The sequence below is a fragment of the Crocuta crocuta genome, unplaced genomic scaffold (genome assembly GCF_008692635.1).
Source record: "Crocuta crocuta isolate KB4526 unplaced genomic scaffold, BGI_CrCroc_1.0 scaffold72, whole genome shotgun sequence".
In the NCBI taxonomy this organism is placed as follows: Eukaryota; Metazoa; Chordata; class Mammalia; order Carnivora; family Hyaenidae; genus Crocuta; species Crocuta crocuta.
The window spans coordinates 3034208-3051722 of NW_027529427.1; the positions used below are offsets into that span (position 1 = coordinate 3034208).

The following is a 17515-nucleotide window of genomic DNA, read 5'->3' on the forward strand; positions in this document are numbered from 1 at the left end:
CTGGAGTGATGTTAAGTCCTCCCATGGCCACCTGGAGACTTGTTCATCCTTCAGAGCCCTGCTTGGGAGTTGTCTTTGCTCTGATGTCTTCCTAAGAGTTATTCACTCCCTTTTCTGTACCACATCCTGAACAGCTCAAAATGTGCAAATCACACTGTATTTGTTTGTTACATATCTGTTTCTTGCACAAACTGGAGGTCTTTGAAGACAAGGGCAGCATCTTTTGTGTCTTCTGTGCATGATACACAAAATAGGTGGGCATTTAATGTTTGTTGAGTGAGTGAACGGGACATGTTTATGAAAGTTATTCTTTTAAGGAAAAGGATCCCAAAAGGGAAAGGATATACATTTGGATGATACAACGAGCTGACAAGAACTGAAAAGTTGCTGGGAGAAAATCAGCTCTAACCTTAAGCAAATTGCAAATACCTAGAACTTTCTGAAGAACTGAATTGGGGAATTTCAGGATGGAGATTTTTCTTCTTTAGAATCAAGAATCTAAAGACAGAATTTCATCTGGAAGGGAAGCAGTTGCAGTCTGGGGGAAACAAACATGCTCTAGGGCAAGTCATTTAACTGTGCAGAGCCTCAGTTTCTCATCTGTTAATGGGCACGCATGTACCCCAGGCTCAGACCTGTGACGTTTCCTCTTCTCTTCTTACACTCACCCCCTGGGTGGTCTCATCCAGCATCATGTCCAAATCCATTCATACACCACTGGCTTCAAAATTCCTCCCAGCCTGAATCTCTTGCCTCAACCCCACCCACACGTTCTAATGAGAGACTCACCGTAAACCGAATTCACATCCAAACCTCCTTCTGCAGTCCTTTCCGTCTTAGAAAATGGCAGTCCTTCCCACTGCTCAGGTCAAAAGCCTCAGCATCCATGATTCCTCTTTTTCTCTCTTACTGCCGTCCAGTCCGTCCACAAAGTATGCTCTGTCTTCAAAATATATTGGGAATCCCGCCACGCATACCATACCCACCACTGCCACCCTTATGTCCCATCTGAATTATTGTAATAGATTTCTTTTTTTTTAAGTTTTTATTTATTTTGAGAGAGAGAAGGAGAGAGAGAGAAGGAGAGAGAGAGAGAGAGAATCCCAAGCAGGTTCCACGCTGTCAGCACAGAGCTGACATAGGGCTTGATCCCACAAACCGTGAGATGATGACCTGAGCTGAAATCTAGAGGCTCAGGTTTCAGATTCTGTATCTCCCTCTCTCTCTGACCTTCCCCTGCTCTCGCTCTCTTTCTCTCTCTCTCTCTCTCTCTCTCAGAAATAAATAAAACATTAAANTGACCTTCCCCTGCTCACTCTCTCTCTCTCTCTCTCCTAGAAATAAGTAAAAATATTTAAAAAAAAATTTTAAGTAATCTAGAGGCTCTGTACAGGTGCTGGGGATAGATGCAAGTCAGCCAGTTTTGGGCCCACTTGACCAAAGCAGGTTGACACAGATCCTTTCTTGTTCCTCTGCTGACCCCAGGAGTGACAGTGATCCCCATTGGAATTGGGGATGGATATGACGAGGCCCAGCTGAGAATCTTGGCAGGTCCAAAGGCCAGCTCCAACGTAGTGAAGCTCCAGCGAATTGAAGACCTCCCCACCATGGCCACCCTAGGAAATTCCTTCTTCCATAAGCTGTGCTCTGGTGAGTCTCATAATGCCTTTCATACCCCCCTCAAAAGGAAAAGCCCCATTCTAGAGACCCGAGGGTGTCCATGCGTAAGATCTAGCTTCAAATGAAGATTGTTATATAGACCAGGACCTTTAAGTTTCTGCTCATGGAAAATTTGCACGATAAACATCCAAGGGGCTACCAGAAAGTTCTTTGTGTAAAGCCCTCCTTCCATCCTAACTGTCCATCAAGACTTTAGCAGACACAGCTGACGCTTACTGGTGCAGAGTGATCTTGGACAAATAAGTGGAAGACAGAAGCAGGGAACCCCAGCATCCTGCAGACTATGGTCTTCCGCATGCCCTATATTCACCCTCAGCATGAGTATATAGGGCCTTGGAAAAACAGTAACATAGAAGCTAATATCAAAGTGTCATAGTTTAAGTTGACTTAGGTTAGATTTTTTTTTACCATATATGATTTTTTTTACCTGATTTTATTTATTTTCCTAACTAGCTGTGAGTCAAAGCCTACTAGGGTTATTGCCCTTTCCTGCTGGAAGATAGCTCTCCTGGAAGGACTCTTTAAGGTCTCTTTCAAATTTTGGGGATCTTGCTTCATTTCCTCCCCCTTCCCTCACTAGGCACTGATCTCCATATGAAATGGGAAAAGGAGATTCTGATCTTGGGAGGCTTCACACCCTGTAGGGATTGCGGGGTTCTTACTGATGTCATCATCATAGTTATTGAGAACCACGGAGCATGCCTGAAGAACAACAGCGTGACCACCTCTTAACCTGGTGGACCTGCACATTCACGGTCAAACCTGCTCAGACCCTTTTTGAGGAGTGAAGTCCCCTTCTGGGACTAGCCTTGGGGCCAAGCAGGCTTCGTGAATGGCTTCTTCTGCAGGGTGGGAATGGGAACTCAGATCTTAATTGTGTCTGTTGCAGGGTTTGTTGGAGTTTGCGTGGATGAGGAAGGGAATGAGAAGAGCGTGAGTTCCTTTCAGCTGACTTTGAAAGAAAGATAAGAAATGAGTATTTGGGGTGCTTATTCCCCATTTTTCCTCCTTTGTTCTTGATCCGGTTCTCCCTCTTAGCATTGTATCCTGCTTTTGTGCATGTGTATGGATGTGTGGGGAGGGTCCACCCGTAAGTCTTGTGTTCTGTATCCTTGCTGCTTGGGCCTATGTCCAAGTCCTAGTCTCTGTTTCCTCAGAGGGGGTCAGTTGATCAGTTGATGGGCTTAGCGCAGGGCACCTCGTCCTGTACCCGCATCAATCTGCTTCTTTCTTCTGTAGCCTGGGGACACCTGGAACTTGCCAGACCAGTGCCACACAGTGACTTGCCTGCCAGATGGCCAGACCTTGCTGAAGAGTCATCGAGTCAACTGTGACCGGGGCCCAAAGCCATCATGCCCCAACAGCCAGTCCCCTCTCAGGGTGGAGGAGACTTGTGGCTGCCGCTGGACCTGCCCATGTGAGTCCGATGCTTCACCAGCCTGGGTGGTGTTACAGGGGCAGTGCTTTTAGCACAGCTGTGCAGAGAGGTAGACCAGAAGCCCCTTTCCCTCCTCACTACATGCAGAGTGCTACTTTCACCCATGTTCCCTCCCGCTTGTGTCCTTTGGATATATTTTCATTCACTCCCAAGGATCACTGTCCTCTTCCTGTGTCTTTGGAAAGCACCTCCCCAGATAATCCATATCCAGAAGGAAGAATTGATTTTCTGAGGTCATTACTCAAATTGGTTGTTGGCAAGTCAGCCATTAGAAGTCTATGCTGTAGAAGTAGAACAGTGAGAGTGACCCCCTGGCAGAAAACTCTCCACTCACACCTAGAGCTGGCTGGGTTGGGTGACATGGCACTTCATCACAGTGGCCTGGTTTATGAGGAGGACATAGTGACCTCCATCCTTTGCAGACTTGTGGAAGACATTCACACATGGGGGTGGGTTAGCCCCCTGCCTCATGGTTGGGAGAAATGGCTGGGTAGGTAATACGTACTTGGCATATATTTACTGTGTTAAATAGACACAACCAGTGGCATAAAGCCAAAACGGTATTTTATTCCTCAGCCTCCCTTGACAGTTTATTTAGTAGGATAAATTATCTCCCTGGACTGGATAAGAATGCTACCAGACCTGTGTCATCTCTGTTTATTCATAGAGTTCTATGGTTACTTTAAGTTATAAAACAAAAACTCAACTTGGTAATTAGGTGCCCATTCCTGTGTAATAACCGAAACCTTAAACTTGAGTTAGAGTTAAAACAGCTCCCTACTCCCAGTTTGTGCTGCCTGTGCCCTGGAAAGGGGTATGTTCTGCCTCTCCCCAGCTTGGGGCCAGGGCAGGGGGGATGGAAGGGGGTTCAGAAGGTTCTCCTGTAACGTGCTTCTGTGAGAGGGCTCTGTGCTCTCTGGCCTGGCAGGTGTTTACGGCGACTGCTTTACTTTGTCAGCTCTCTTGCTCTATTCCTCTGATCCTCAATCTTGGAGTGCAGAAGGAGTCTGTATCCTTGGGCCGGCTGCTGCTTCTCCATGTCAGGCTTCCGGTTTTGGGGTCCTCCTGACCCTATAGTAGAAGGTCTCATAGACAGGGTCACGTTTAGAACAATGCCAGGCCATCATTTCTTGTGTAAGTGCTCTCTCTGGCCCCCAGGACTCGGGCACTTTTGACCCGCCACTGGAGTGGAGTGCGCCTGCTTACCCAAACAGCAGCAAGCCCTCTCTTGCTGTCTGGCCACCTCTGGGCAATGGTAATAGCTTCTCTCTTTTACATTCTTCAGGTTAAGTTTCAGACACCGGTCCAGGGTCCTTGTAACTGCATGGGACACAAACCCATCTCTGGGAGTGGCCTCTTGAAAGTCCGGTTCACAAGGCTTGGTTATTCCTATTGGGGCACCTGGGGGTGTAAGACTCACAACACAATAGGAGCCCTGTGCAAACAAATGTCTTCTTAAATCCGGTCTCTCAATACCCCTCTTGACTCCTTTTATAACCTTGACTCTTTATACTCTCTTTTATCAGAAGCAATAAAACTAGATTTGAGCTATTTTTTTAAGCATAAAAACATTTTAAAATTTAAAACTTTTTATTTTGGGTAATTTCAGATTTACCAAAAAAAAGCTGTACAAATGGTACAAAGAATTCCTGAGTATCTTCACCCCGATTGGTGTATCTTATATAATCATGGTTTAATGATCAAAATCAGGAATTAATATCCATAAAGTACACCTGTAAACATCTTACTCAGTTTTTATCAGTTGTCCCACTTATGTCCTTTGTTCAGATGTAGGGTTCAATCCAGATCCCACATGACATTAAGTCATCATGTCTCTGTAGTCTTCTTCAATCTGCAACAGATCCTTAGTATTTCTTTGATGTTTATGACCTTGACCTTTTTGAAGAGCTCCAGCTAGTAATTTTGTAAAATGTCGCTCAATTTGGGTTAGATTCAGGTTACACATTTTGTTAAGAATACCCCAGAAGATATATTGTGCCTTTTTTGGTTTATCAAGAGGAGACACATGATATCAATTTGTCTCATTAAAGGTACGTTAAGTTTGATCTCTTGGCTTAGGTGATATTTATCAGATTTTTCCACTGAAAAGTTACTGTTTTCCTCCTTGCAATTAATAATGATCATATACAGAGATATTTTGAAACTATGGGAAAATACTTTTACCCATTAAGTTTACCGTGCATTGATGATCCTTACCTGAAACAATTTTTATTGTGCTGTTTGCCAGATAGTGATTTTTTATTTCCATCACCCCCTCCACATTTACTAGTTGGAATTCCATTGAAAGGAAGAACTTTTCCTTCTCTGTCATTGATTAATTCAATTAATCATTGGTATCAATATGGACTTATTGGTTCTTATTTTATTCTATGGGGTATAATCAATTACTAGCATTATTTATTTTCTTGGTCGATGGTCTCAGATGTGGCTAATGGGAACCCTTTCAGTTTGACTCCTATGCCCTTCTGACATGTCCACCTCCCTCTCTCACACAGTAAGGAGTCTGGCTCTCATTATCCAGGATATATTTATATGTTGGCTTAATCCCAGAATATACATAAAGTAGTTTCAGAATTACTAACCAATGCCTGGATGAAAAACAAATCTACTAACTAGAGTATAATATTCATATGCAGTTCTTTTTGTCTTTTGTCTTTGAGTACAAAGTACATCCCCCCCTTCAACCCGTATTATTTAGATTAGTTTCTCCTCTCCCTACAGTGTAGTTATGTTATTTATTACCATGAATTCAGTTTGTTTCTGTTTGTATTCCATTTCAGGTTTCCCTCATCCCCATCCTTGTTGAGTTTATTCATTTGTTCTTGGTACATGAATTACTAACATGGCCGCAAATGTGAGAATGGACAGAAAGGTTTATTTGGAGTGTCACTTCACTCCTCCCATTCCTCCATGCTTTCTACTTGTTTCTACTTATGTTCCCTGCAGGTAACCAGGGAACATTCCTTTCACATTCATCCTCCTTCACAAATGATTCTTTGCCTTTTTTTTTTGCTTAAAAACATAGCCCAGAAATCCTCTATCAGTTCAAAGACAGCAGAGGAGTTAGGAGAGGACCACAGAAGTGAAGTAATTTATCCAAGGTCACAGTACAAGCACAGGGTGGAACAGAATTCAGTCTTGAGTTTTTCTGGCTCCAAAGCACCCACTTCACGGTTATAGTTTAAGTGACAGTGGGCAGAGCCGTTCTCCCTAGCTTGCCACGTGTGAGCTAATACTACTTCTTTGCCTGTGACTTGTGACATCCTCACAGCAGAGGGGCTGATCGCCTGAAGACGTGACACTCTCCACAGCTGGAGTACTGGGAACCACTTGCTGCCTGAGCGTCAAGTGCCCCTTGGGAGTGGCTGACTGCTCCAGGTCTCAGGGGATTTTGAGTCAAAGAGCTCCTGGCAGGCTACTCAGACCTGACACATGGTGCATGCAGCCCCTTCATTTGTTAGTGGCTGTGCTGCTTGACGCACAGGTCATGGATGCAGGTGGAGGTTGCCTAGACCTGGTGTGAACAAAGGACATCAATGCAGCCTCACAGACCCACTGAGTCTGCCTCTCAGTTCTTGGGCTTTTGTTTACCCACCACCGTAGCTGTGGTCACGGTTGCTCTGGAAAGCTCATCTCCAACTTCAGTTAGGTCTAAGATTAGCTTTCAAATCACACACGGCAGTGGCGCCTTCCATGGGGGGATTTTTTACAGAATCATCTTATGCAGATGCAAGATGATGAGTGTTTCCAAGTAGTATTTTAATAGGACCCTTGAGAATTTGCCGATTGTGTGAATGAATGAGTGGCAAATGAGGGAGTGTGGAGACCCAATCATTTGTTTTGGCTTCAGAAATATTTCTCTCGTGTGATCATCTCTTAAGGGATCAAGTCAACATGGCCACTTGTACCATTAGAAACTTGGCAGCGGAGAGGACACATGTGTCTTTAGGTGACCTTTCTTTACAATGAGCTCATAAGCTTATGATACACTTAGCTCCTCATGATTTCAACAAGTCATAACAACCCTGAAACTTAACTTTGTTTCCTGAGCCAAAGCATCTCTATAGAGGAGATCATTCACTTTGCATGTTAAAAGTTTTTGGAAGTATGGTTGTATAATTTTCCATGTTTTCATGTGATACTTGTCCTTCTAGACCTTCTCTAGAAAAATATTTACTAGCCAAGTGTTACTTAGCTAAACTACTCTCTCTACCTCTCAGAATTTCAGTTTCCTAATCTGTAAGAAGGAGGAAATTAGATTACATGACCTCAAAGGGCCCATTCAGTGCTCAACTCTATTTATCTGTGTGTGACTTGGTAACATCTGCCTCTTTGCATGTGTGGGTGTTTGGATAATATCACATCCATCCTTTGCTCTCCCCTGTTCAGGTGTGTGCATGGGCAGCTCTACACGGCACATTGTGACCTTTGATGGGCAGAATTTCAAGCTGACTGGCAGCTGTTCGTATGTCCTCTTTCAAAACAAGGAGCAGGACCTGGAGGTGATTCTGCATAACAGTGCTTGCAGCCCTGAGACGAGGCAGGCCTGCACGAAGTCTATTGAGGTGAAGCATGAGGGCCTGTCACTTGAGCTCCACAGTGACATGCAGGTGAGACGAGCTTTCTGTGGGGCCCACGCAAGGCAGCAACAGAACCCCCAACAAGCCTCTGGTGGCACTTGGTTTTAGCTGGTGTATCTGTTAGGGACTCAGCTTTCTGCCCCACCAGCAGAGTGCCACCTTCTTAGGAGAGGCTTATTCTCATCTCCCTTGTGGCACGATTTCATGTTGTTCTGGGCCCAGATTTGGAGAAAAAAAAAAAAAAAGGATCCATTTTAGATAGCATTAAGTTACAAATCCAGCTCTGGTTTCTGGTGTTGGCAGAAAGTTGGGATAGACACCCAAGCTATTTACCCAGAGGGCATGACGAGCCCAGTGCACAGGGCCTGTGAGTTTTACAAAGGAGAATATTTAGGGCCCTACATTAGGGCCTTTGGAGATATTTAGGGCCTGATCAAAACGTATGGCTCCAAAATTCAAGAGGAAAGCTGCAACACTGATAAAAATAAATGTTTGACTGATTGTTTACAAAAGGTTACATTATGACAACTTCTTGTTCATTTAGAAATCACAAATATTCCATTATGTGAAAGTAACTTGTAGAAACCTCGTTTTGTAAGAATTTCTGATTATGCACATTAATTGCTGAAAAATCATAGCTAGTCCTATACTAAATGAGTAACTCACAGCCCAAACTTTTAAAATCAAAAGGAAAAAGCCTTCCAAAACCTTTAACAGCAAAAATTATAGTCACCATGGGACATGAGTACCTTTTAATATGTTTGATATGATATATACTGGGGCTTCCAAAGAGCTACTGACCAAAAATACACACACGCGCGCGCACACGCACACACACACACACACGCATACATATATACGTACATAAATGGACTTAACATAGTTCTGTGAGATGCTCCTGGAGACACCACCCTGATGAGCTGACAAAAGGCAACTCTCTCCACGTATCCAGAAGGGGTTGCCCTTCTCTGTTGAATGTACACAGGCTCATGACTGGCTTTAACCCCGGGGCTTTCAGGCTCTAGGAGCATGGCCATCTGTATAGGATTGTAATGCTCTGTTCTGTCAAGCTCTGCAAAGCCCCTTTATCTTAGAAGGGCTGCTGTCAGATATCAGATAACACTGTGGATAACACTGGGGTTGAATGTGGCAGATGCGTAGGGACCGTCAGTAACCTCAGGAAGTAGGTAAGATGAAATCTAGGATTCTTGATAGTGACAACCACTGATGAGTCATTTTCTTCTCTGGGCAGCTGACAGTGAATGGAAGACTGGTCTCTGTCCCATACGTGGCCGGGGACATAGAAGTCAATGTCTATGGCACCATCATGTATGAGATGAGATTCAACCATCTTGGCCACATCTTCACATTCACTCCACAAAACAATGAATTCCAGCTGCAGCTCAGCCCCAAGACCTTTGCTTCCAAGATGTATGGTCTCTGTGGTGAGAACATTCTCCTGACTTTTGGTCGATAAACCCTCCCTTTTGTATCGATAAACTTTCTTTGCTCTAGTCTTGCAACTCTTGGCTGCTTATGTTTCCGGGTCCAGTTGATTGTAAGGTTCAGATGCTGGTGGGGATGGAGAATGGCCAGGTCTCCAGCATCTCCAGCCCTGGTGGGCACCCAGGGCTAACAGTCCTGTCTCCTCATTTGCCTAGGTATCTGCGATGAGAATGGGGCCAATGACTTCATGCTGAAGGATGGCACGGTCACTACGGACTGGAAGGTGCTCATCCAGGAATGGACGGTGCAGCAGCCGGGGAGGACGTGCCAGCCTGTTCCCGAGGAGCAGTGTCCTGCCTCCAGCGGTTCCCACTGCCAGCTCCTCCTCTCAGCCCTGTTTGCCGAGTGCCACCAGCTCCTGGCTCCAGCCACCTTTTACGCCATGTGCCAGCAGGACAGTTGCCACCAGGAGCAAGTCTGTGAGGCGATTGCCCTGTACGCCCACCTCTGTCGGACCAAAGGAGTCTGTGTTGACTGGAGGAGGAGCGATTTCTGTGGTGAGTCTCCATGTGAGCCTCCCCCCCCCCGAAGTCATGAAGACCAACTAATTGTGGGCTTGCTCAACCTCTCGAGGTCTCAGATTCTTTTTTTGTGTGATAAAGATCAAAATCCCTGCTTTTCCTATTATGTAGGATCCCATTTAGGATCAACTAAGATGGTAGATGTTTAAGTCATTTGAGTGTAGAATTTCTGTGCAAACAAAAACATTTCTACAGTTCAGACAGATGTGACTACGTCAGCAAAGTACAGAATGACCAGTCACATTGAGTTTGAAATTCCACCAAGTTTAGCAAATGCTCACAGAATAAGCCATGCCTGAGCAGGGTTTTGAAGTGTGAGTGGATTTTGCCACTAAATATTAAGACACGTCTTAATAACAAATACCACAGGATTGCTAGTGTAGATACCTCCTCAAGGTCAGTTCCCCTACTTGGACTTGGCATTTATCATTTAACATGTGGGGGATACCATGATGAATCAGCTGCCTCAGGGGGTGCTGAAATGACAAGAACACTGAACTTCAGCATCCTCAGTTACTGAACATCATCCCTGACTTTTTCTGGAGGGAAATCAATATATGCAAGCATCTCAGGATAATAATCCTAAAGCTGTCACAGATCTCACCTGTGGCTGGAGGACTTCGGCGCCCTAGTACCAGCTCAGCAGGTGATCGACTGTTCTCTATCTGGACCTTGCTTTCTGCATCTCAGAATAAGATCATGGGATTAGACAACCCCTGGGTTCCTTCCAGCTCTGGTGTTCTGAGTCCATTGGATGGTAGTACTTCCTTTCAACCTGCCTGCAGGTCAAGGGGCAAATGATAGTTTCTGAGTTACCCACAGTCCTTTTCTACTTACTAATTTCTTTGTCTACCCCTGGCTACTTATAGTGTATTTACAGGAAAATGCTTGGTGCTCTAAATCCTTAGACAGTCCTGCCCCCTGCAGCAGCACCGGGAGAACATTTAGGAAGGGGTTGAGCAGGGCCAGCGTCGGACAAGTGAGTCATCTTTAGCTTTTCTCCTCTTGTAGCAACTCTTCAGAGCTGTGGATTCCTTATTTAATTTTAGAGGATTTTTAAAGGATTAAATATACCCATATTTAAAAGAAAGACCCATAAGACTTCCCAAGGATACACAGGCTGACATCATCAGTTAGGGTTAAATTTGACTCAAGTAACAGACAAGGAAAATTCTGTCACATAGCTGATCAGAGGGAGGTAGTTCCAGCTGTTTCTGGGTCTCAAACTGGGTTAGGTGTTTTGCTCTGTTCTCACTTGGGTGTGTTTTTTTCTCATGGGTTAAGATGGACTTCTAGCTATCATGTCCAGGTTCAAATGGCAGCATGGGAGAGGAAGGGAGAAAGGACAAAGGATATACAGAGATGTCTTTTAAAAAAAGATTCCTCCTGAAGTCAATTACTATACTATATGTTAACTAATTTGAATGTAAATAAAATCTTGGAAGAAAAAAAAAGATGTGGTATATATATATATATATATATATATATATAACTGAATATTACTCAGCCATCGAAAAGAATGAAATCTTGCCATTCTCAATGACGTGGATAGAGCTAGAGTGTATTATGCTAAGTGAAATAAGTCAGCCAGAGAGAGACAAATACCATATGATTTCACTCATATGTGGAATTTAAGAAACAAAATAGAACATGGGAAGGGAAAAAAAAGAGAGGGAAGCAAACCATAACAGACTTAACTACAGAGGACAAACTGAGGGTTGCTGGAGGGGAGGTTGGTGGGGGGATGGGCTAGATGGGTGATGGGCATTAAGGGGGTACTTGTTGTTATGAGCACTGAGTGTTATATGTAAATGATGAATCAAAAAATTCTAGTCCTGAAACCAATATTACACTGTATGTTAACTAACTACAATTTAAANATAACTAAAATATATAGTTTAGTTATATCTATCTATGTATCTATCTCCTGGCCTATGATGTAAAATATATTTCTTACTATATTCATTGTCAAAAAAGTTCAAATGGTACTGATTTAAGTGATGTTCCTTGAACAAATACTCAGAACTTAGTCACATGACTACATTTAGCTGCAAGGGAAGTTGGGAAATGGTCTTTATCCTGTGGTCATGTGTCTCGCTTAAAGGTCTATTTGTATGGAAAATGGAGAGAATAAAAATCAGTAGAATTAGCCATTTCCGCCCCAGCACATGTGTCAGATGATCAGCCTCTCTGAATCAGCGGTGCCTCTGTTTCCCTCTGGTTGGTGCGGGCTGAGTGTGACCTCCTTCTCTGTTTGTAGCTATGTCATGCCCACCTTCCCTGGTGTACAGCCACTGTGAGCGAGGCTGCCCCCGGCTCTGTGAGGGCAATGTGAGCTCCTGTGCGGGACATCCCTCAGAAGGCTGCTTCTGCCCCCCGCATCAAGTCCTGCTGGAGGGTAGCTGTGTCTCTGAGGAGGCCTGTACCCAGTGCGTCAGCAAGGATGGAGTCCGGCACCAGGTAGGAGCCCTGGCCTTTTACTTCCCATGGGGCTGCTTCTCTCTCGGGTCAGTAGGGTGAAGTGTTCACCAGTGATTGTTCGCACTGACCCCCAACTGTGGAAGCAAGGTCAACTCTTAAGGGGATCACTGAAGGATAGGGAAGCAGTATGGCATAATGGCTTTGGAGCCACGTACATCTTGGTTCAAATCCTGGGTCTGTCAGATATCAGCTGTGTGAAAAAACCCCAGAGAATTAACAGCATATTACTATGAGTACTCTTACTGTCATTGTCATTATATTCATATATAAGTAGAAGGCTATAGGAACCTAGAAGGGGATGGGAAAAGAATATTTTATATGGTAATATCTACTATTATGAAGATGTATACTTCGCATTATACTTAGCACTCTATGTTCATCATCTCAACATTATTTGAAGGTGTGTTTTGCAGGGTATTAACAGTGGTATTGACCTGTGGTCAAGAGAGCTTAAAGAACACTGGCTAAACAGGTTTCTTTATTGTAGGACTCTTTAGAGCTTTTCATGCACTAATGTATAGTGCCAGTACTTAAGAGGGATTTTGCTTCTCAAACTTACCTGACTTGGAACCTGTGTGTGTGGCCAAGTGAGTGACTGTGTGTCTGTGTGTGTATGGCACCCTCTTGGATCAGGGTTCCACCGAATGTACTGGGATGTCTTACATCATCTTATAAATACTTAAAAATTTTTATGAGAAAACCCAGTCTTAGAGAGCTTACTTTGCCCATGGACACAGTTTGTAAGTGATGGAGGTGAGAATTAGACTTAGTATTTAAAGCTCTGACTCCAAAGAGGCTCTTTCCAATGTATGAGAATGCATTTTTGCTAAGCCTTCTTTGGGCTGATGTGCTTGGGAATCATTGAGTACTTAATTCTTTTAGCACCTTAGAAGTTATTGAGTCCATTTTGAAAGAATATTTACCAGACTCTCCCCCATCTTGGCCTGAGATGGCGGTCATGTCTTCAAAGTTGACAACATGTACATTTGTAGTGTCGGGGTACTGTGTGTCTGGGCATGTGTGAATGTGTGCAGGGGTCCTGTCCTTCATCGCTGACAGTGATAGTACAGAACATGGTACAGGGAGAGAAGATTTGGCTTCTAGCAAAGGAGAGTGTATTCTCTGATTGGGGATTATACCCAAGACCTAACATCTCCATCATCACCAGGGAGGACTTTTATCGCTAAGTGAACCAGGTAAGGTGACTTACTAGATGTAATCACATGGTAAAGCTAGCTGACCAATCTAGAGAACCATGAAAACAATAATTTCAATAACTACACTATTCTCTCCCTGACATTGTAAGACAGGAAATGGACTATTTCCTTTGATTCTCCTGCAAACTCCATAGGGTCATTATTGCATGTACCATTGAACAGGTGAGGACACAGGCTCAGATGGCATCAGGTGATAAAACTTGGATTCCTATCCACCGTTCTAGGTCATCCCTAGCCCTGCTATTGATCTCACTGGAACTGTGAGCTAAACTTTGAGCTAACTATGTTTTCATGTAAGCATGGGCGGTCATCCAGCTGGATGGCTCTCATTTGCTCTGTTTTCTTACTGGGCTTTATCCAAGTGGACCCCATTCATTCTCACCGTGAAGTAGATGAGTTAGGAGGGAAGACCAGTGATACTGTATTGCTGTATTTCACCTTGCTGAATGAAGTGACTACCTGTACCAGAATATTCTCCAAAACGAGTACATAAAACCTTACATTGCTCTCCCTGATCCACACAGCTCCTGGGCTCCCTCCCACTGGGCTCAAAGGATATGTACCATTACATGTGGTGCCAGCACCCAGTGGTAATTTCAGGCTGGATTTGCTGGTAGTGGTCAGGTCCTCTCAGAGGGAGGCAGAAATGTCCCTACCCTGGGGCGCCTGGGTGGCTTAGTCGGTTAAGCATCCAACTTTCGCTTAGGTCATGATCTCGCGGTTCGTGGGTTCGAGCCCTGCGTCGGGCTCTGTGCTGACTGCCAGCTCAGAGCCTGGAACCTGTTTCAGTCTGTGACTCCCTCTCTCTCTGACCCTCCCCTGTTCACGCTGTCTCTCTCTCTCTCCTAGAAATAAATAAAACATTAAAAAAAAAAACCTTAAAAAAAAAAATGTCCCTACCCTCTACTTTGGCATTCTGTGATGAGAAGGAAGCTCAAGTTTGCAAAACATTTCTGCCTCCATGACTGTCCTTATGGTGCAGGATGTGGAGAGCTAGAAGCTTGTGAATTTAACCTCAGTGTCTCCACCCACCCCCTCTGACTCTATTTCTCCTCTCTGGTCCCCTCACCTTCCATCCAACACATTGGAATATACATTTGTGTTGCGTGAAGAATGATATTTGTGCAATATTTTGGACACAGAAACAGTCTCATAAATATATTTCAGAACCAAGTGACATTAAAATTAATCAAAACCATGAAGGGAGCCAAGCCAGTTTCAGTTTACTTCAGAAAATCTAGTTTAAATGGATGAAAACAAATATCTTATCAGGCTACCTGCAATTTCCATTTTCCCATGCAAAGCAGGGAAAGAATAAAAATCTAACATGAAGGACATTTCCATGAAATGAAATTTCTTTAGCAGAAAAATAAAGCCAAGACAACTTTTCTTCAGGGAAATAATCCAGGGTATAAATCTCTGGTGGTAACTTCGGAAGGGCAAAATATTTACCAGTTTCCATAGCTCTTGTTTATTTTCAAAACACAGTGTAAACACGTGAGCCCTTGTGGCTGGCTCAGAGGGGCCCCGGGGCCCGCGCACTGGCTGTCCCTCTCTGGTTGGGGGCTGTGCGGGGCAGCAAGGACTGCCTCCATCACCCCCAGAATGAGCTCCCGGAGCCTGCGTTTCCTCCCTGGTCTCCACCGGTCCCTGGCAGCTCAGTGCTTACATTTCACCCTCATCTCCCCTCAGGCCCTTGGCTGTGGTGGGTGGTGCATGATGACCTGTGTCTCTTCTCTGACCTGAGGCTTCGAAGACTTCAGTTTTCTCTCACCAGCCAGCTCTCATACCAACTCTCTCCTGGAAATCGTCACGCCCTGCCCTGGAACCCTCTGGGGGAGATGGGACTGGCTGTAGTTGGCCTGTCCTGGTGCAAGAGCGCCACCTGGTGCCATGATTACTGCATAACCAGACACGTTGTGCAGCTGCGGGGCAGGCTGCTGCTGGTGCTTTTATTTATTTTTATTTATTTATTTTTAAACAAAATTCACATTTTACTTAGGTTGAAATAAACTATACAAAATTGATTTTCTTCACCAAAAATAACAGTAATATTTTCTGTATTATTCCTAGATAAACCACAAAACACTTATTTTTGTAGGTTTTCCAGGTTGTGTTTATAAATCAAGACGAGGCAGTAGATACAGTCATGGAAAAAGACAGAGGAAAACAGACAAATCAGTTGTCAGTATCCATGGCCTCTGATCCTGTCTTGACCATGAAACAGAGGTGTTCAACAAATACCTGCTGAAAATCTTATGAAGATGTAGGCTCAACAAAGGAATGTAAACAGCAACAACCCAACGTGGACCACAATGGCAGGCTCGCCCATTCAAACTGTAACTGTAACTTGTTCCTTTAAGTTCATTGGATAAAGACAAAATCTATGCTGAAATCCTTGCTTGACAAGCTCACATTTTTCCATTCTCTTTCTCTAGCTGTCTGGTGCTGCTTGTGCTTTTAGTTAAGCGTTAGCCAGAAAGATCTTTTTTGGGAGCCATAGACTCTGTCCCCTGTATCCGGCATGCCTCATTAAAGCTTCTTGGGGAAATGAAAATCCTTGGAAAAGGAGGTTTAACACATAATTTTGGATCGTGGGGAAGTTGTATTGTTTATTCTTGAATTTAGAGTTAAAGTTCACATTTAAAAAGAGGAGGGGCTCTTGGGTGGCTAGGTGTCCGGCTAGGTGGTTAGGTGTCCGGCTTTGGCTCACGTGATGATTTTGTGTTTCATGAGTTTGAGCCCTGCATGGGGCTCTGTGCTGACACCTCGGATCCTGGAGCTGCTTCAGATTCTGTGTCTCTCTGTCTCTCTCTTTCTCTCTCTTTGCCCTTCCCCTGCTCACACTCTGTCTCTCTCTCTCTCTTTCTCTCTAAAAAAATAAACTATTTAAAAATTTTAAAAATAGAGAAAAGAAAACCCAAAACATATTAAAAAAACATGATCCTCTCCTTTCTCATTTTATCGCCTTTGCTTTTATTTTTTTAATGTTATTTTTGAGAGAGAGGTAGAGACAGCGTGAGCAGGGGAGCGTGTCACAGAATCTGAAGACAGGCTCCTCAGCGTCCCCATCAGTGCAGAAAGCAGAAAGCGGCAGGACAGAGAGAGAGGCCTGGGGAGATGTGAGAGGTCGCCCCCCTCCCACGCCCAGGCCCCTGAGGCCAGTGCCCTGTGCCCCCTGGGAACTTCCCAGCCCCTGGGAGAGCCCTGGTTTCTGGTGCTGGTCGCTCCCTATTCCGTGCTGCTCACTCTCACCAGGGCTGTCCATATTTGACACTCTTCTCTTTGAGGCAGGGCCCTGCTCACAGAGCTTCAGGGCTGCATTTATCTACCAAGTTAAACACAGCCCCTTGGAGCAGACAGTGAAGGCCTCTACAGTCGCTTGGTGGCCGCAAGGACATTCTGTCCTCTGTTCCCACCTGGAATCCCTTCTTCTTTCCTCTGCCTGGGTCCTTCCCACCCAACACAGGTGCACCTTTGTGAGGTGTTTCTGGAGCACCCCAGCCTCCGTGAACATTTCTTTTGCACTGCTGTGGCTCTTGTATTTCTCATTTTTAAAAGCAGCTTTATTGAGGCATCGTTTACATACAGTAAACAGCACCTATGTAAAGTGTACACAGTTTGATGAGTTTTGACATATGTACATACCCATAAAGCCATCACCGCAATCAAGATAATCAACATTGCCATCAGCCCCAAAAGTTCCCTTATGCCTCTTTTTAATACATCCCCAACCCCCGTCTCCCACCCCCAGGCAGCCACTGCTCTGCTTTCTGTCACTATAGATTTGTTTACATTTTCTGGAATTTTCCATAAATGGAATCATGCAAGCGGTACTCCTTTTTTGCCCATCTTCTTTCACTCAGCATGATACTTTGGAGACATCCATGTTGCATGTTTCCATAGTTTGTTTCCATGGCTGAGTAATATGCCATGCCGTGAATGTATCACATTTCCCTTATCTCATTTAACTTTTCACTGGCAAGTCTTATTTCTTCAGTTTGAGTGTCAGCTATGAGGCTGGGAGCACGTGTGTGTGTGTGTGTGTGTGTGTGTGTGTGTGTGTGTATT

The 17515-nt window shown here is 44.4% G+C and overlaps 1 protein-coding gene across 2 annotated transcripts in view; it reads left to right on the forward strand.

Moving 5' to 3' along the window:
- VWF (von Willebrand factor) overlaps nucleotides 1–17515 on the forward strand; it is a 137395-nt gene that overhangs the window by 94637 nt on the left and 25243 nt on the right. For both annotated transcript variants that reach the window (XM_077759150.1, XM_077759149.1), the window contains 7 exons: nucleotides 1486–1650; nucleotides 2570–2613; nucleotides 2920–3097; nucleotides 7529–7749; nucleotides 8972–9164; nucleotides 9381–9722; nucleotides 12007–12206. In XM_077759150.1, coding sequence (XP_077615276.1) covers nucleotides 1486–1650; nucleotides 2570–2613; nucleotides 2920–3097; nucleotides 7529–7749; nucleotides 8972–9164; nucleotides 9381–9722; nucleotides 12007–12206 — 1343 coding nt within the window. The remainder of the gene's footprint in view (nucleotides 1–1485; nucleotides 1651–2569; nucleotides 2614–2919; nucleotides 3098–7528; nucleotides 7750–8971; nucleotides 9165–9380; nucleotides 9723–12006; nucleotides 12207–17515) is intronic.